This window comes from Anopheles funestus, chromosome 2RL (assembly GCF_943734845.2).
Source record: "Anopheles funestus chromosome 2RL, idAnoFuneDA-416_04, whole genome shotgun sequence".
Classification (NCBI taxonomy): Eukaryota; Metazoa; Arthropoda; class Insecta; order Diptera; family Culicidae; genus Anopheles; species Anopheles funestus.
Genome location: NC_064598.1, coordinates 7,928,624 through 7,949,725, shown reverse-complemented (window position 1 = coordinate 7,949,725; position 21,102 = coordinate 7,928,624). Strand labels below are relative to the sequence as shown.

The 21,102-nt window shown below is 41.5% G+C and overlaps 1 protein-coding gene across 4 annotated transcripts in view; it reads right to left on the bottom strand.

The window, feature by feature from the left end:
- LOC125761414 (uncharacterized) overlaps positions 1–20,819 on the bottom strand; it is a 58,035-nt gene extending 37,216 nt beyond the window's left edge. The window contains exons 1-6 of one of the 4 annotated variants that reach the window (XM_049422507.1): positions 20,663–20,819; positions 18,154–19,409; positions 4,809–6,851; positions 4,102–4,426; positions 3,710–4,014; positions 3,509–3,631 (exon numbers count right to left, since the gene is read on the bottom strand). In XM_049422507.1, coding sequence (XP_049278464.1) covers positions 3,509–3,631; positions 3,710–4,014; positions 4,102–4,426; positions 4,809–6,443 — 2,388 coding nt within the window. In that variant the 5' untranslated portion in view covers positions 6,444–6,851; positions 18,154–19,409; positions 20,663–20,819. Of the gene's footprint in view, positions 1–3,508; positions 3,632–3,709; positions 4,015–4,101; positions 4,427–4,808; positions 6,852–18,153; positions 19,892–20,512; positions 20,534–20,662 lie in introns of those variants that run through there. The other 3 variants (XM_049422506.1, XM_049422505.1, XM_049422508.1) reach the window with 3 other exon arrangements.
- Positions 20,820–21,102: the final 283 nt, after the last annotated feature.

Below are 21,102 nucleotides of genomic sequence, written 5' to 3'. Positions count from 1 at the left end.
ATATTATACAGGGATGGACATGTATTTTTCTTTTATTTCACCCTTTTAACAGCTGATAACCAGCAATAGGAAAGAAGTGGGGACATTGAGAAAGAGCAGTTTATTGATTCATTCTGTCAGTAAATAACATTCTGTTTGGCACTACCGACATTATATAAACGTTGAAATGTGTAAAATTCAAAACGAACGAAGAAATATAATTTGTTTTTTTTTTGTTTTCAATTAAATGAAATCAGTTTTCTAGAACAAAACATTCAAGCGCGATACACTTTACTTAGTGTTTCGTAAAGAAAACTTAAGAAGATCACGTTCAGTACACAGCACACCCGAAACGCCCTTTGCACTGTTTTGCTAAACCGGAAGTTTCATAAACGTATCCACACTACTGAGCGATTCTGATTGAGCAATTGGTCTCGCGATGGAAAACATCCACCTCTGAACGCTGTCACACCGACCGTCTAGCTGAAACGGTCCATCTTTTTCCGTTTCACAACATTCACCAAAAACATTCCACAGTCGATGGCCGCTGTGCGTCACTTTTCTGGGCTTCTTCGTGTTTGGAATCACGGTTTCACTTTCCTATCCATACGCGCAACAAACAAACACCACCGACTGACCCTGCACTGTTGCGGGCACGACAAAATGCCACCAACTGCAACGATCGATTGCTGCATTAGACGGTCGATCACATCACAAAGCCATCACACGCGGACACACACACGCGCAGTGAGCCCACTGCCGGAGATCGATCATGCTTTGGACGGTGGCAAAACTACAACAATATTGAGCCACATGACCGACCTGGCCGATGTTCGATGCAACGATCCCGTTTCCATACGTGCACGCCCGAGCACACACACGGACACATGTTTACGCGTGCCTATCCGTCACTTGATCTCGTTTGTGTGACGATGGCGGAGACTGCCTCCGGTCGTCGGGCACGGTCGGCCTTAGATAAGTGCATTCACACTGCACAATGGTCGATCAGGAGAAGGGAGGCTTCAAGAACAAACTGGGTCACAACCGTGGCCTTCCGTGTTCCGAAACCAGACGGCGACGATATGGCAAACGTACACGTGGTTTTACCCCGATTCCAGCTCATCCGTCCTTTTGAGCAGCGTACGTATGTCAAATTAACCGATTCCACCAAATCGTAAAGCCCCACAGATCAATAGACGATCGCGTTTGAAAAAATCACCAATTCTTGCACTCGTGTGTATAACTCAGCGCGACCTATTCAGACGGAATGTACGACGAGACTAAAGACGGTGCCGAGCACCTAACGCCGTGACATCCGTACGCGCTCGTAAGCGTGTTGTGTACCGGTATATACGTCATCACCTTCCAGAACGTGCACATTCACTCGCAATGAACTGTGCTTGTCTGTGCACGGTGTGATATCGGTCAAACCGAACAACGACGACGTCATGCACCACGGTCCGCTACTAACTTGCAGTACTAGCTGTCAAGGCAGAAATCTCATCCGACATGCGAAGGAGCGAGAGAAAAAGAGCCTCCGGGAGCGTAATCGATACGATCTTTCACTATCAAACGCGTTACGAAGCACACAAAACAAACATACCCACACACCGTTTCACATCGCGTCCCGGTGAAACTGCTTTTCGCACCCTTACGGGAAGGACATAAAGATCCACCTCGTCTCGACACGTCCAATGCACGCAGTGACACATGTGTGATGCCGCCAGTCCGTCAGTCTCAATCGCACGCACACATTGGGGCCTACGATCTCAGACGGATCGCTTCACCTGACGGCACGATTTTGAAAGTGGTGTGAAGGTTCGGCGGTGGAGAGCTGGTGGAGAAGTAATTGAATCGGATGCTGCCACCAGCGAATGATCGATCGATGTGGTAGGTTGTTGGTGTTACAAAAAGTCGCAACCCGTCCGGTAACGTACGTACGTCAAACAAGCCACCGTTTGACCTTGCGCCGTACACGGTTGGGAAGCTATGAGTGGTGGAGACCATTTTCGTTGAGATTCGCCTGCGATCTGAAGGGGCTGGCTCTAGAGACTGGCAAACAAATTAGTTGAAAACCACAGAAAGCACAAAAACTGCTGTTTGAAGACTAGCCCAAACAAAAGCCTACGCAAAAGCAAATGCGGCATTCGACCAGCAAATGCTCTTTGTACCGCTCTTATTCTGACGTAATTAACAGCGTCGTACGGTGGTGCTTTAGTAGGTGTCCACCGTGTACTTCCATTTGCCGCTTGATCGCTGTGTACAGATAATTGCGTATCGATTGCTTATCTACTAGCGTGTTTATGGAGTAGTAATAGCTGATAATTCTATCACCTTCGATTAAAAATGGAACCTGCTGTTATGGGTCGAAGCTTTTGCCTCACAACCGTTTGTTTGCTTATTTTTTTTTGTTTTGGTTTGTTCAGTATACTCAACCAAGCGATCTTCGCTCGGTGTAACAAACAAACTCGATTGCGTAATGTGCAAATATTAGTAAATTTAGCCACCATACACGGTACTTGCGCGTTCTTTGAAGAATTATTCATAAATATGTTGTTTGTTCACCAACTGCCGTGCAAATAACAATAAATTCGAAAATCAACTATCAACAAGAGTAGCTTGTACGACACACAAACTAAAAGAGATTAAGATGCTTTTTAAAAATTCTACTCAAAAGATTGCTAATTTTAGGTTCATTTGTTTAGATTTCACGCTAACAGATTCAAATGTGATTGCTCAATTTACAACGGTGTAATATAGTATTTCCAAACAGTACGTGCTTTGACATGGGAGTACAGAAAACCAGAAAGAGCATTCTTCCACATTAGCTTACACATCGAATATACAATAGAACCGTACACAACATGTGAGATAGAAAGATAATTAAAATTTAAAGAAAATATTACCTTGATCTTTCACACCCGTTTTCCACACTTTCAGCTTTCTTTGTATATTACATACTATCATTTGTAAGTCTCATAGCTCAATAATATTGATTATTAATTAAGTATAAAAGTGTTAATTGTTTTACACAAAAAATGTGCATCAATTATTCAAATTACAAAAAATATTCCATTCAACATGAACAGAATGTAAAATCCAGAACAAAAACCAACCAACCAACCAACACACTGGTGACACTAGCGCCATCTAGATGTCAGATTGCTTCGAGCAGTTTTCTGCATAGATATATTTCGAGCGGATTTCATCCGTATTTGAATACGAAACGAATTTAACTAGTTTTTGAAGATTTCCCTCCAAAAACCTTTTATCGAAATTTAATGAATTTTCGTCTGTACTTTTGTAAAGCTAGTATCAATCAATGATACAAAAACAAAGCAAAATATACGGACAATCGTGTAGTACTGCTTACCTCTTGGTAAGGCAGTGTACAGTGCTAATCTTTTCCCTAACCACATTACATACATATTATAGATATTTTCTATAATGTTCTTTAAAATATGCACCTCACCGCATCAAGAATGATTTGTCTCTTGTCTAGAAATAAAAAATGGCATAAAATTCTTACCGCTTTGCGTTTGTCCGCTTCGGAAACGGCCGAGTTGGAACGGTGCCTAAACAAATCCATCACCTTCGTCATCGGAGACTTGCCGACGTCGGCCCGGCGGACAGCCGTTACCGTGTGGTAGTACTAAAATGAAATAAAACAAAACCATTGTGTTAGAGCGAAAGAACTTGTCTGTTTGAAGACATTACTCCATTATCGTACCTGTGCATCACTGCCTGCGTGCGGATGTGCCGAACCGTCGCGCACTTTCGACCCAGCGGCACCGGCGGTTCCTGTCTGAGCGGACGGCTGTTGATGCTGGTGGCTGTGGCGTCCACCGACGTGTAGGGCTGCCTTCATACTGTTCATTATGCCCCCGGAGGTACTGATAGGGCCACTACCCATACCGGTACTATCCTTGTCCGAGCCAGATTTGTTTCCATCATCTTTCTTTTTCTTCGAATCGGAACCCTTCCGTGGCCGGAACACATCGAATATTGTCGGTCTTCGATTCGGGCTAGCAATACCTAAAATAAATGTTTGAAGAAACACAAAACAAAGCTCATTAACGATCTGCGCTACAGGGAGAAAGCATCTTTCGCATCTCGAATTACCGTGCACGGTCGATTGGTTTAGTACGGGCGCTTCTTCGCCGCTGCGGCGCCTCTCCAACGATCCCGACCGTCCACCAGATCCAACCCGTTCCGTGCTACGCGATATACTTTCGTGCTTGCGATTGAGCTTTTCCAGCTTGGCCGCTTCCTTCTCAAGCCGGCGTGCCTCCTCACGCTTCTGTTTCATTACTTCCTTTTCCTGCTTCTTCGCTTCCTTCTCGCTTTTCTTCTGCTTTTTGGAGGCACGCGTTGACGACTCGCCGGAAGTGGCCGGCGCTGTTGAAGGACGCTGAAAGTTTCCAGGCACAGCACCATCGACTCCATCCTGGATAAGAGTGGAAGAAAGAGATAATTTTTTAGAGTTCACACATCTGTACTACAGAAAGAAATATCCCATAAACGTATTACTGTACGTGTTATCAACCCACTTTGTTCGTTCGTTGTTATCTTTTTAGGTTATGTTACTCTACTATTATCTTACGACAAGGACATATGTCCAACAAAATCGAGTGCTTTGTATCATTGCGATCGAGAATGGGAATTAAGGTAACGGAAAATATATTTTGTTTTTGTAGATTTTCTATACATTCAACATTTAGTAAAACCCCAATGATGGATCACTTTCTTCTATCAAAATGATAATTAAATTTCTACATCACTCAGGCTTTACAAACGATCCTCATTATACTTCTTCCAACAAAACTTACAATCACTGATTTCGTAGGAGACTTTTGTTTCTCGGGACTGCCTGCGAAAGCTGCGTAGTTGGGTTTGGCATTTACCGGTAAGGTTGCAGCTCGACTACCTGCTTTCGACGCGTCTTCTTTCGTTTTGGAGGTTGTGGCGATAACCGGATCCGGTCGCTTTACCCACACCTCGTCTAATTCGAACGGAATGTTACTCTTTGTTGGTTGTGGTTCTTCAGTCGCTGAAGATTGTTGTGCCCTGGGTAATGAGTTCGTAGTGGTTCCAGATTCGTAGCCACTCGTGTCGGCTCCCGTTGCCGATGATAGCGAGCCTCTGCTTTGGGTTAGTGGACGGATTTCTACCAGTGATGTGTCGAAGAAGCGCCGATCGAGATGGGGCGTGTTAAGGTGTGGTACTGCATCAGGTGAGAAGACGGAACGCAGGGAGGTGCGTTGGCTGCCACTACCACTGCAGGGAAAGTGAATCGTCTGAGAATTATGCGACGCGGACACCGGAAGTAAGGCGATCGTTTCTGGCCGGAGCCGTGTACTGGGGCTCGGCAGTTCCTGTTGTTTGTGCTGTTCTTGCTGCTCCTGCTCATCTGTCTTTGTGACCATGAATCGCGATTTCCGTGGCATAGTCGCTTCGGCTTCATCGTCCTGCATTGGTTTGCATGTTCCTAATGCTTCCGCTTCTTGCGCAGTATCACTGCCCGTACCAATAACGATCGACGGAATCGGGAGAGGTGATCGGAGCGTAGCTGATGGTGGGGAATGTGATGACAGCTGCTGCTTCTCGTCCTCTTCGTCCTCTTCGCGACATTCGGACAATCGGCGACGGACGTGAAAAGGAAGGATTATGGGCAGCGAGGAAGGCCCAAACAACACATTACTATCCGACCGCCTGCCCGGGCTCATCGGAGGAATTAGCATTCGGAACGGTGCACCGGACACTTCCATCGCGTGTGGGAGATCTAATGGTGAATGTTCCGTAGTAGTGCGCGTCTTCAAGATTCTCTCCTGCTGCTGCTCATGATCAACTTCCTCTTCCACGTCGCTCACCGTACTACTGCCATCGCTCCAGGACGAGGCAGACGGATGTCCACCAACATTGGCCCCAGCACCACTACTACCGCTACTTCCGACTGGCTTACGCAACGCTTTCCCCACTTCGGACGCTCGCTGTGGCGGTAGGCCGTGGTCATCTCCAAAGTCGGAGTCCGAGTCTGACCGAATTTCCTCCAAACCCTGCATGCAGCTGTCGATCAGCTGCTCGAAATCTTCATCCGTCACACTTCCTACGTACACCGGCGTACCGTCACTACCCCACGACATTGTACTAGTCATCCTTATCGGTTTATGCGTTGCTGCCTTCGTGTTCGATTGTAATCGAAAAGCGACCGCATCGGGTGTGTTCCCAGTGTCCTCCCTTCGCCGTAGGTCCTCCTGCATGAAATCTACCCGCTTCTTCATGCGCCTCTTCGCCTCCTCCAACTCCCGTGCCATTCTTCGTTCGTTTTGCTGCTCGTCCGGTGTGGCGGTGCCGTTGTTGTTCTTCGGCAAGGGTGCCATCGATGCGGTAAGTGGCTGGTTTTGCTGCTCCAGTATCAGCGAGCCAGTGGTGGTCGTTCTGCCGCCGTTAGATGAATCGTCCATTTAATTAATCTAAATTTGCTCTCGCTGTGCAGCCGCAGTACAACGGCGTGTGTATAGAGGTGGTACGGAAGAGGGTTTTACTTCGCTTCCCAGCGCGATTAATTAGGGTTAATTTATTTGTACACTTCTCACGGACGGTTCCCTTCCCGTTCCGATTTCTTATCGGTTTTGGCGTTATTTTCTGCTCAGGGATATCGATTTTCCGTTTCAAACCGGGTACTCTTGTTTAATTTTCCGATGCAACGCGTGCACCGGAATGCAGTGCTGTGTGTTCAAATACAAACAATGTGTTCACTTTCTTTCTACGCTAATGGCAGCTGTTTGTTTGGCTGCTGCAAGTTTCTCCGCAGCTGGAAATTGGGCGCGTGTCACCTTCTTTCATCTTGGAAACAATAAGCAGTTCGTTGCCTAGCAGAGGATGAAGCAGAAAGGGTACAGTCATAAACTGATAATCGAGGAGCAAAATGTAAACAATTTTTACACGATCTGTTCCAATCCGATAAATAACCAAGAGACAGCAGAACAACTTGAGTAGACGATAAGCATAAAAAAAGATTACAATGATTCGAGTTCCAAGAATCCTTCTAATAACTTCAAAGCATAGCTTAAGACAGATACATAAAAATCGATTGCAATATCAATTATCCCGTTTAGCACACTTTATGGACTGTGTCAAAGTCGATGAGTTCTAGTAATCCATTGGTGCGCAAGAAAAACAAAATTTAAGGTCAGAACTCATGATTGCAATTGTGATGATAAGAAAATATAACGAAGTAGATTATGGCCAAGAATAAAAGCCCGTACAAAGTTGGCATTTGAGCAACAGCTGTCTATCAGTGCAACTGGTTCTCGAGCAAATAGGACTAAAGATGATAACGTCTTGCATATTCATATCCCTCTCTCTCTATCTCGCACGCTTTCCTCATCTTAAACCGCCGTATCACATCACTTGTCAATGTTGACTGTGTTGACGATAAATGGAGCCATCAACGCTGTTAGCTTGCTAACAATCTGTTTGTACGCAAACCATTTTACTACCATTATCCCAACAACATTCCGAGAAAATCTTCCACAGTTCCCCACTACGCTACTGATAACAGTAGGTGATGGAAAGAGTACATGAATTATTTTGCAACAATATAGACACAGTTGTGGATCATTTCCCATAGAAAAAAAAAACAATTTTTTATTCTTAACTAGCACTAAACTATCCTAAATGCCGATGACGGTCCAAAATCAGATTGTTGTAGTACAACCAATTCACTTCATCAATCTCAGACTCTTCGCTCTTGACACCACACAAAAGCAAGCTGTCACTTTAGTTGGGCCCTGCCTACTTAAAAGGGCACACGTGTACCCGGACGGAAGGGGGCAACGTGCTTCCACCTCATCAGTCCCGGAAATTGTACGCCCGACCGTACACGTAGAAAGCCCTCCGTATAGGGGCGAAAGGTCCATATGTGTGTATTTTGAATGGCAAATATAGCCGAGTGTTGTCCGCTCGTTGGGTGCTTTCGGGTCGGTGTGGGCATTGATGTGCAAACACGGCCAGAGGAGGGCCGTTTGTTTGCTGATGATAACCGAGCAAAGAAAACACACATACAGCCAACACAACTGGAGTGGTGAAGACATTGGGGAAGGGTGGGGTTAGTATTGAAATTTTCCACCCCACGATACCCGTACTCGGAGGGTTTTGTGGCCATGAAGGTGACAAATAATCACCCAAACACATCGCGGTACAAACACTATCACGTCTACTCACTTTGAATGATCGGCTGTGATATGCGGACAACCAATGTGTGCCGACATAAGGCACAAGCTGTGTTGCCATTTTGTCTGCGAACTGTTCGAGCAAAATGGTCGCAACGATACGAACTGACACTGATTCAGTAAGTTCTAGCATTCCATGGAGCGGAAAAAATAAGTCGCGTAAGAATCTACATTCGTACAGCTTCAACCAAGCTCACGAGGGAAAGTCAATTAATATGCGCGTTCAACCATGGCTAGAGCGAAGGGTTGGTAAGCATAATAGGTCACGAATGAGTGGCTCGCCTCATCGCCAAACAGCTGAGCGCAAAAGTTCATTGAACTGAACGTTTGTCGTCTCGTCTTACGCGACCCGGTCAAAGTTTTATAACTCATTCTGGCAGTATGCAAACATTAGCCAGACTTCGAAATGTACCGGGGTTTAATTTGTCTCAACTAGGACGTTTATGTTTTCCTTTGTTTTAGAACCTTTTAAAAAAAAAAAAAAAAAAAAAAGTTGGAATCTTTAAATTTAGGTAACATTAGATAAGGTAATCTTGAATTCTTAATTCCACATACAACTTACTACACCGCTGTAGAGATGAGAATAACAACTCTTTTTAGTGAATTTAAGACTCATTTCGGAGTCATAAAAAAACCTGGCAATAATCTCCTAAGGCTATAACCTTAGCTTTTATTGAGTAATTTTGCAAAATTTTCTAAATTGATTTATTTTAATGCCAATTGGTTGAAATAAGTTTCTTTTCGTTTAAATAATGGTTTAAATTAAAAAAAGGATTAAAAATTTAAAAAAATTAAAAAAATTTAAAAATTCAAAAAAATTTTAAGACTATAGCCTTACTTTGTTTTGAGTAATTTTGAAAAAAAATTAAATTGATTTATTGATTGATTGATGCCAATTGGTTGAATGAAGTTTCTTTTCACTTAAATAATGCGTTAAATAAAAAAAGGAATGAAAAATTATAAAAAAATCTATAAAATTCCCAATCTCCTAAGCAGAGGCGGATCCCGTTCCATATCCTTGCCGATCAGACTAACCCGGTTGTTCTCAAGCAAGTGTGTAAGATTTGCTAAAAAGATAGTTTAATTGTTAGCGAATATGATAAAAGTCACTATTTTCTATAATAAGATATTGAATATATGTCGTTTGAGATATTGAATATGTCAGATATTTCTTCTTCGCTTTTTTAGCTGTATATATTTCATTGTTCTTTATCTTCTTTCAACAGCAACGAGTGTCCATACATTTGTAAATATTAAGTAGACCCAAGGGGTGAGTGTGTGTGCAGTAAAACTTTTAATTACCCTCGCGGCACTTTTGCAAAAAACGTGATCAGCTGATCACAAACACGTCGTAGCATAGTTTACGCTTCAACTCGCATGTTCCACAAAATGGTGCTGAACGTAATTCTAGAGACTTTGAAACAAAAACACAGTCAAACAGCACATTCGAGCGCACGTCCCTATCACGTTGACAACGGTGTACGTACATCCAGTTGCATCACCAATAACTCACAATGTTTCGTTTGTCTGTTCTACAGAAAAAAATGTATATTGGTACTCTGCAAGAATCAGGTACAGACATTACCCATCGTTTGTCGTATTTCATTTGCATTCGTTTCAGTGTCGAAGCTGTTGCAACTACCCATCAAGTGATATGTGGCCAGAATTCATAATGATACCCTCTCCCCATTACATTTCAAGGGTCTGTTTTTGCCTATCCCATCTCAGTCTCGAAACGAAGCAACACGTTTGCACACAACCCAATGGGGCCCAAAGTGTGCCGTATGTTTCAATACTTCCTTCAAACACTCACACAAAACACACACCCAAAACCCATTGAAGTATGTAAGACGACCCGGTCAAGAAGGTGCAAGAATTCGTCGCAATCTTGAAACAACAAACACAAGGTGATAAGACAACGGTGTGGCATCCAAACATTTGCCGCCTATCGGTTTGTGAACGAGGCACTTTTGGGTAGAAGATTGAGATGTTAGAGCTACAGAAAGTTGATGAATGTTGTGCGAAAACAGTTAGGCAGTTCTCAAGCAGGAAGACCTTGACATGATCTGTGCCCCACTCAGCCATATATTCACAAGGAATTGTTATCTGAACACACATGTTATACATCCTAGATAAGTGTTTTTAAATTTAAAACTTCTGCCAGATTGCAAATAAATCATCACCTGTATTTTTGGTTGAACAAACAAGAAAAAGATTGTTAACACGTAAAGATGGAGATGGAACTGGCGCATGGAATGTTTGGTGAAAATACACCGAAACGCCACAGAGTAGGAAACCCAGAGACTCGTAGAAAATAATCTATTTTCGGTGGTCATTGCATTATGCAAGGTGATTCGTATTTATTGCGCTATGCAATGACATGTGGTGACGATTTCTATAACAAATTAGGATCACACCGAACAGGGGTAACAGAGAAAAAGCGACATGAGTAAACACAAACAACACATTCCGACAGATTTATGTGTTTTCACATCACGAGAAAGAATGATTAATGCATCATTATTCGCTCTTGATGTTTGTCTCTATGCAGTGTGATGAGGTTCGTTTCCTATTACTTCATTAATAGTGTTGTGTATCGAGATTAAATTGAACAAAAATAACCATTTACTTACTGTCTACTACTAGTGCTTACTAGTACTATCAAAAACATTTTGTTGATTTAGTAAGAATAAGGAAGATCTAATGAAATTATGTGTGTCCCCAAGTCAAGAAATGAGGTTTTTAAGTGTTTACTCATAACATCTAGACTCCAACATAAATGTATTGTTGGAAGAGTCTATATACTTCAAAACTCAAATTAAGAGAAGTTTTATGAGATGAAAAACATAATGTCCGGAATATTGAGAATCTTCAATTTCTTCAAGGCAATTGCGACTGACGACATTTTGTGGTTGAATGAAGGATAATGTCTCCATTAACCTTTCGACAAAACGTTTCCAGTATAATTTTAAAGCATTATGTACCGAAAGAGTAAGCATAAAGGTAAGATCTTTCGTTCTTGTTGGGAAATTCTGCATGATCATTCGTGATCATCAATATCCAATGATTTAAAGTGGTCGATTATTGGAATTTCCTGTCTCAAGGAGGACACGAGATCACTAGCCAATGTAATTGGCTTACAGGAAACTAACAAATCAAAGATCTGTAGTTGCTGCAGTCGATAGAAATCACACTTCCACACTTGCACCCCATCGAGTTTACTGCACATATTTTCGTCTGTGTTGTACGACACCATGAAACATCGATTTAAATGTTAATCAAACCCCCACACAGCACCGACCCCGGGAGAAGGTGTGACGTGATTGCACCTAGGCAACGTTATGCCTTGGAAACGGGTCAAGGTAAAGGTAACAGAGCTCGATAGTGAAACGAGTAAGAAAAACGATGCAAATATGCAAAACAAATAAAACTGAATAGTAATGTGAATTTCAGCAGTAGATAGTTTGCAGAAATCGGACACATTTCCAACCGAACTTAACATGCATCATTTTGTAGAGAGATCGCAGTCATATCAAATCCAATCGCTGCATTTATTTGGCTGAGAAACAACCTTGAAATTACATTCCGCGCGTAAATTTTTCAATGTCGGCCAAGGCATTACCGTATCGATGCAACCAATTAGCATGTGATGAAATGCAACTGCAACGACGAAATACGGGGGACGATGGTTTGAGACTAAATGCGACCAAACACTTATCTCACTGCCGCTCGGTGTAGAGTTCGCTACACGGAGCTTTGTGGTGACAAGAATGCCGCCGCCCGTTTACGGTTGCGTGCAAATTTCTCGACCCATTCGTTAATATCATACAGTTGGATGGTGGAACCCCGTGCAGGAGACATACCGCGGTTGGTTTACATTCCTCTACCACAGCTGTTTTCAATTAGAATGTCACCAACGGTCTCTCCACAGTCCGCAAAGATCAATTGCTTCAAACGAGTGAGGGAATTAAATTGAAGTTAATGGTTTATGTAAAACACAAGCTCTGTAGTACTAGTGCGGGTATGTCGGACCCACTCGACGAAAGATTCTTTCGATATGCCAATTAACGTGATGATGGGACATAAAAAAACTGCGAAAAGGCCTTTATATGAGGTGTGAATATTTCAAGCCACAAACTCAGTAACTCAGTATGTTTTTAGTGTTGAAAATAGATACATAAAATATGTTTAATCTTTTAAGAAAAATTAGCAAAATCTTACTCTTTTTTAAAGACATATTTACCCTTGTTTCAACTACACTTAAATGGAAGAAAAATCGTTAAATATAATTACTCTGTAACACGATTGAAATTTATGTCGAGTCGAGGTGGCGTGATGAGTTAAGCACATAATACGCACAGAAAGAGCAGTTGAGGACGGTCAATCATCAGCGCTCCGAGGGCTTGAAAGAACACTGAGTAATCATTCAAGTGAAGGCGCGACTGCATTTTCCATCGGTCATTGGGTAAACATGAACAGCACATCAATCGACTAGGAATACAGGGGTGAAACAATGAATTCTTAGGAAAGATTATCATTCCTAAGATACTTGAATTTTAATAAATAATAATAAAGAAAATAAATACATATTTCACAGAGCATAAACTGCAACAAACGAATAAGAAACATTGGAAAACAATTTTCCAACTTCCAAAAAAAGCAAAACAGTTTAGTTGATATGAAGAACCCTGTAAACGAGAACCTAAAACCGAAACTCGACGGCCGTCTGACACAAATGTGGCTCCGTGCAGCAGCTGCAAGGATTAGAACATCGACAAGCCATTCTCATGATGGACGTATCACCTCGTACCGGCGATGATACGATCGTTAAAGCTCAAACTCTTGCGTGAGGTTAATTTATTTCGCGTGCGACCTCTTCGGTGTGTCCTGGTTGAGGGTAGCCGTGTAAAACTCAACCAATAACGTTGATGGCGTTGTTTACCGTGGTCTCCTTCCTGACCTTTGCCAGCTAAAACTTCCCGAGTGGAAAGAGAGTTTATGTCCTCGCGTCGAAATGCTTACTTTCTTTTAGCGGCAAAGTGAAAATATTGATGCGTTCGATAAAATCTCATCCAAACCGTTGGTTGGTTCACATTTCAAACTAAACGCGGCCAAGCTAAGTGGACCAATCACGGGTAAAAGCAGCCGATTCAGGCATGATAAATGGCTCCAAGCTTGATGGCCGGTTTCGACTAACCGACGGCTGATTTACGAGAAGCAACCTATCGATGGTTGCCATCGGATGGCAATAAATTAAGCGTAACGGGGTCCGTTTACCGAGTGATTAGCAATTTTTCAACATTGATCCTATGTTGTTTGTTTTGTTTCGATAAGATTTACACAAATTGATAAATTTCGCTGCAAGCCAAACAAAAACAATGAAAAAATTGTTCTTGCTATTTAGAAGTGTGTTAATATAGAACGAGTAATTAGATTTATAGAATGAGAGATTTTCGTAGCTCATAATAGAAAATCTTTTGTTGGTCCCTCTTCATCACCAATAATAATTGTTGACGACATATTGAGCACAAACAACACGTAAAATGTCTCCCATTGTTTATATTACAAAATGAAAACATTGTCTATTAATGCAACAAAACCTTATTTATTACAATATAATCTTTTAAAACAAAAATTTACTGTCAACTACTCAAAATCTTACGTTTCTCAAGACCTTACTTCACAAATTTTCCATCATTTTGCATCGAATTGTGCGTTGAAAGTATCATTTTCTCTAAGTGACGATGATTGTACCTTTAAGCGACCGGTGCCTATACGTCTGTAATTTAATCTTTAATCCAATTAATTCCGCTACCCAGCGATAAAGCTTACCGACAGACATGTCGCACCCTGCTCGGTGATGATTCATATATCGCTTTTTGCGCTGACACGCGAAATACCCATGCGGTCAAAGTCGCTGCACAAAAAAAAACTGCGAAGGCGCAATCGTGAAAACCAAAACACGAAAAGAAGTAAGGAAAACATACAATTTGCCCGATATTTTCGTGGTGTATCAGGCGGTTGCTTATTTCATTTTTTATTGGCCAAAAAGCAAAACAAAAAAAGGAAAGAAGAACGCAAAGGCAGGAGAAGGAGAGGCCGTTGGTTTAAATATGACACAAAAAAATAAAGAATAAAAAACGATTGACGCTTTAATTGCCCATATTGGTTGTCAGTTTTTTGATGGTTTGCTTTCAAACGTTAAACCATCCTACGCACGATTTCTATACACGTTTTGTTATTTATAAACCAGACAATTGTTGTTTGCGAGGTTAAATTTATTTGCGAGGGAAACATTATTCGAGAATAACAAACTTGAGACAGTATCAGAGTATCAAATTAATATGATTTTCAACTCGTATCAATCGCTTGCTTAGTGATTCAGAACACGCACGAAGCAACCACTATTCGGTCGTCTATCGTTCGTAAAATAATAATCTTATCGCTCGGCTTAAACAACAATAATTGTAAAAGAAGTCAAACACTTAAGTCAAATGAGTGCGCAACCCAGCAGTACAAATTTTCGATCATGACAATCATGACTTTCGTTGAGCCCGTTACAGGCCCGTGTGTTTACCCATCCCAATTTCATTCTGCAAATAGTTGCCCTCGTACAACAGAAGCATGATTAGCGTCATTGCTTGAACGTACCGTTCCAAATAATCGACACAATCCCATCAATAATGACGCCCTTATCGGACATGCCTGGCACACATTATCTGGCCTCCCGAGCGAGCATCATCGGGCAGAGTATTTGAATGTTTTATTCCTTGTTCTGTTTTATTTTTTCGCATTGTTTTGCTTCCAGCATCCGAACGCGTGCAAACGAAGACATTGCGACGTTGGCCATGAAATTTGTTTGAAGCAAGGAAAAGCACAAGAAAACAAAAATGTCACAGGCAGAATATTAATGAGCGAACCGACATGATAAGCGCTCTGTGTTGAATTGTCAGACTCATGCGCTTTTTCTGCGCTTTTAGATTCAATCTAGCTGAAGCTGGAACCTTATCCTCTCGTAACAATAATTGGAATTTGAAATGAAGCTAAGAGGTTAAATATAATTTCTTAGGCAACCAATCTCTTCGGCACGAGAAAAAATTAAATTGAATTTATTCAAACTCCAAAAAAACAAGGAAGTTTGTCAGGTTTCACAAGGAAGCAGATTTACATTCAAATAAACTGGAATTTCTGATAAAACCGTTTCCAAATAGACAAGATTTCGTACGGAAGAATGGCATAATCAGTAGAGCACGATTAGGATGCCCAGTTTAAGTTAGAATAGCAATTGACGCAACTGAGCATTAAAACACAAGGTTTATCTATCTGATTACAACAGCGATCGGCAAATGTTTCTTCAATAAAAACTGGCAAATGAGTAAAATCAAAATTAATATAAGAAGAATATAAAAATGATTAAAACATAAAAGAAATGAGAGACTTTAAAATTTGTTTGGAAATTTGATAAGGAACTTGCCTTTTTGGCAATTTATTGATAGAAGGGAGTCAAGTAAAGGAGTTATGAATTCTTTGATTGTTCGTAGCTTGATGTTAACAACATCAATATAATAGCCAATAGCCCAATAGCCCAAGGTGAACTTCAAACGGCAATAGCCCAAGGTAACTGAGACAACCAAGATCTCATTGTTTTCAAGGAAATTGTTAGGTATGCTTACAATTTATGCGACTATTCTCATCAAGCACCAAATATGGTGCAAATACAGTCAAAAACTTTGGTAAAGTTCAACAAAGAAAATCTCAAAGGTTCGAAAGTCAAACTTTGCCGACCTTTAGACTAAACTCAACACCAAAAGTCAATAAAACTAACCTGCAATCGAACTAATATCAAAGAAAAGTACAAGAAAATGTTTAAGTCAATGCTTCCCTAGGTCAATACTTTGACCCAACTCAATATTAGTTAGGTTATTTCCATTACAAAACACCTCTTCTAGGGTTATTGATGCATGCTAAACTTCCTGGTTGGAACAAAAACCCATTCAAACATGCCCTTCTACTGTTCTATGCACCCAAGATGACACAAAACCTTGACACTGTCGTACCGTACAATGCGTGATGTTGCAAACTAATGGGGGATTTTGCACCCGTTCCTGTCCCCATGTGTGCTAGACGTAGCAATAAATTTGTGCTTTCTTTAGTTGTCTGTTTTGTAAAGAAAATTTTGCATCATCGTAAGAAACCGTCCACAAGCTGCTGCCACAAGTGTGGGGGTTTGCCCAAGCCAATGCACTTACTCACGGCTAAGCAAAACCACCATCGACAAAGGGATCGGTGTCTTGACGCTTATTTTATTACCACACAGACGAGACCATAAGACGAAACTTTTGTCTGGTGTCATAAAATGCAATTTTCTTCAACCGTTTTCCGCTTAGTAACATCAACCACATCTCCACACAGTTTAACAGCACAATGAGACAAGCTTGCCACGGGCCAGCACAGAATCACAAACGCATCACGATCGGGAGGTACGGCGGATATTGATCCGAGAGTTTGCTGGAGATCGTTTAAAAACTAAATGAAACGCGTTCGTCCCGACATTGTTACGCCGAATAGTAAATGTCGCCTGTGTTGCAGCTGTGCGATGCATTCGAATGCATTTAACTGTACGGCATGATGGGTGAACCCATGGTCGATTATTAGTTGCTGAGATCATCGCAATTAAGTGCAGTGGGGTAATGTTTTTCCTGGGGTAATTGAGCGTTGTGGAAGCAGAACGAACAATTAAACGAGATGAATGACAGATTCTATCTACACACTTTGCAGATAATTAATTGAGGATTGGTTGTTGATGCATTCGAAAGGGATTCTCATTGATTTTATCGGAAAGATTCGTTTAGAGCTTGTGTCAGTAATTTCTTGAGAATATCATTTTAGGTACATTTAGGGGAACATACAAAAAAAAAAACATTCAAATTAAATTTACAATAATTAATGAATGGAAGCATCGCGTGTCTGCTAATTGAATTGAGCTCATTTTCTCATACAGCTTCACGATCTTGTCGATCATGGTTGGATTTTATTTGCATGATAGTATTACTATAGTCGAACAGTCTGTTATTAGCACATGACAAGTTGGACGAGAATAGAATTCATATGCACGAATTGTCGTTTGTTATATCAAACTTTCCGCACGACAATAATAAAGCAATTCGTGCGATCGTGTGACTTTATTTATGATGTAATAAAGATCGAATATGAGTCAAGCAAAAATGATATTTTTGGTCTATTTGTTTCATCATTGTGTTCGATTTACTTTGGGAAAATTTTGACCAGGTGTTAACTGGAAAAAAAACATCGAAAAACATCCTCTAAATGTTGCTACATAATTTCCACCGGGAAGGGGCAGGCAACATCCGATAGGACCACCGGTCAAGATCGATGCAAACATTACAAACAAACAAACAACCAACTATTCTAGTAAACAAGCTGCTTTATCTCAAGAAACTGATGTTTGTTTTATGCAACTAAAAAACCTTAATGCGTAGCTACTTCAAACGTATTACGTCACGAGAACATTAATGCTTTCTAAGGAACGAATTTATGCAAACAATTTGGAAAATTTATGTTTGAAACATCAATCAAATAAAAACGTTATGCTTATGCTAGCACCCGGAAAACATCAAAAAACCGGTTACTTAAACAATACTTATTATCACATTAAACCGGTTTTTGAACAATTCCATCAAACGACATGTTAATGTTGGCGGTCTGCGGGCTTTGTTTTGCAAAAAGGAATATGAAATGGACAGCTCCCACCCTCACACCCTTGGTTTGGGTATTTCCCTTTGAAATTCACCCCACCAAAAGGGGGGGTTGATCATCAACATCAACATCGGTTCGTCTACTCAAGGTGCCGCCCTTCTCAATACGGCATCGGCACCAGATCAGTGGAATCGGATGATTTACAGATTCATCATCTTCGTACCGTGATTGTGTAAATTGTGTCGTTGTTTGTTTTTCCTTACATGACCGGCCCGGCTTTCGACTGTGTTATTTCACATCCACGGAAAATGATTCACTATCGGTTTTTTGGGACGAAACAGCAACAGCAAAAAAATCACACACACAAAACTCCCGGTCAAAACAGTAAACCGGAACAGATTGACGTGCGTCGTGTGTTTGACGTTTGCTTGGACGTATGTGTGTGCGGGAACAGCTCAATCACTAGCGGTGAGAAGATTTCGCAAATGATGCACAATTTCGCGATCAGCTGAACACCACCATTCCCCCTCTCGTTCACGTACACACAGGTGCGAAGTACACAAGTACACACGGTTTTTTTTCTCTCTCTTATTTTGCACTCTCTATTGACGCGAAATCATCAACCGCATACGTAAATCAGCTGATTTTGCGCATACACACACACACACTAACACACTAGCAAAGCAGATCCGGTTTGGGGCATTGATTTTGGTTTCACCTATCTCTCTCTTCTGTTTTGTCTGCTACGAACGGAATTAGCTTTCTCTCTTCGTTCGCCACCGTGTCTCACAGGTGACTAGATCGATTAGATGAACTGTGTGCGTCTCACTTTCACCCGTTGCTCACGCTGCTTTTGGCTCACTTTTTTTTCGTGTGCGTGTGTTGCAATTAGCGCGTGCGAAACACACGCGCCCCGTTTATCTCACCACACTGCTAATGCAATAGAAAATTGTAGGGGACACACGCTTTGTGTCACAACGGCAATGACGTCATGCACTTGCCCAAAAACCGGACAGACTGGTTAATCCACTTAGCCACAGTACGGTTGAGAAGCGTTTTTCCACGCGATGCCACCGAAGGAAATGGGTATCACCACAGCGCCTCGTGGCTTTTCTTTTCTTCTCACTACCCGTTACACACTGTTGCACACTATCTTTCCTTCTCTTTCCTTGCGATTTGCACAACGACGAATTTCTGCGTCGATCGATACGATCGTGTAAATGCACATGCTTTAGCTATTGCAACCCCACACAATCGTTACGCTTCACTTCTCGCTAGGGTCGTGTGTCGATGTGTTCGGATCGGTGACGCATTCATAACCTTTGCCTCTATATTGATCCATCCATCCGTGGAACTACAGCACGATCTGCATTATCAATTTTTTGCACCTCAACACACATCACCCACGCAACCAAATGACTGCCGACGAGTCACTGCACATTTGCCGTTTTGTCACACAAACACACAAGCTAAAAGCACCTTCGATGGAAATTACTATTAACACAGTGAACCAAGTGAACCAATAGGAAACACACCCAGCAATATTTCTTCGCACAAATAAAACCGCGTCTCGCTTAATACACGACGGGACGGGAAAACGTTTTCCTCCCTACGGGTTGCCAGCACTGGAATGAGTGATGGGAGGAACGACAGCGCGCATATCATGTGTGTAATCCGCCAGCTTTCTTTGTCGCCAATAACGAACCCACGCACACATTCGCGCCGGTAAACCTCCCCAGGCCGGTTGCACACGCATACAGTGGACCGTACAGTAATGAGCCGTACAGTATCAGGCAAACCATTTGCGGGATTTTATTAATATTTTTTAAATGCGGTGCTTTTAGGTAAACTTGAGTTGAATTAAACATTGCGAAAAGTCAGTAATTTTTATCTTAAATAACTATAATTTATTCGATAAGTCAGGGGCAAATTATACGGGTATGCGTATATTTTGCGTGTTACTGTACATCATCAACAATAACAAGTCTGTGACGACCAATTTTTTTTTGATAACATATTCGCAAAGCATATTCGTACATATGAAAAATTAAATCAAATTATTGTTTTGAAAAAAAAAAAATGATAAATCGATAAAAAAAACTTTGAAATTCGTTGCGTATTATTTGAAAAACAACTTCCTGTTGCTTTCTTTATCAATGGCAATGACACACAACAAAATGCACCCAGAAGTGAGAACAAAAATAGCACCGGAAAGTAAACAAACGATCCAAATATGCTGTTTTCTGCCAGCTGATGCAAGAGAGAAACGGTTGCCTAGCACCGTTAGACACACCGTACGGATGGGGTGCGTAATCGGTATGTAAAAGGGGGTGAAAGTATACAACAAAACAGCCGATACCGTTTGGTGTGATTGAAAGCGAATCGAATGTACACACACACACACTTTCGTACACACACACGCTCACACACTCATTTCCATCTTTCTTTTTCGCTCTATTTCACTTGTGCAGCTGATTCCGTAGAATTGCAAAGTAGGCCACGCACGACCCGTTTAGCTTGTTTCATTTTTTTTTGCCTGTTGCAATGGGCCTTTAATCGCCACGCTCCTCCTAGAGACTTACAGGTTTTGCTGTGCTGTTGCTAGGACTGTGTATGCATGCACTTGTGTGTGTGTTAACTATTATCTCACGCACATGGAAAATTGCATCTGATAGGGTGTTACGGGAAAACAGATATCGGAGAAAAATAAATCAAACACTTATATCACATACGGTATAAGAAAGTTCACAATTTGTCAGCAAAGAGAAAAAACGCAAGTGCACAAAACACAACAAACGATCGCAATGCGCAATGAGACAAAACAAAAACACGCTTCCGCGGAGTCGTAAGCACCAAGCTCCTTGCAGGTAACAACACGAATGTAGTGATGTGCGTGAATGGGGTTGAATGTTTACCACCCCTATGCGTCGTTGACGCTGGTGCGAAAGCCTTTACAGTGTGTTTACTACCGTGGGTTGATTTCTTTGTTGTTATGCTTCCAGTTGACTACGGAATGTGTTAGCAATTCCAGTTTCAAGCGGAATTCAACGCTGTTTTGTGTATTTTTTCTGCTTTGTTTGAATTAAATATGTTAAGTTATTAATTGATGCTAATATTCTCTTCTCATAAAACTCAGTTAGCGTTAAATTTTTCATAATTCGTTTTGTAAAAT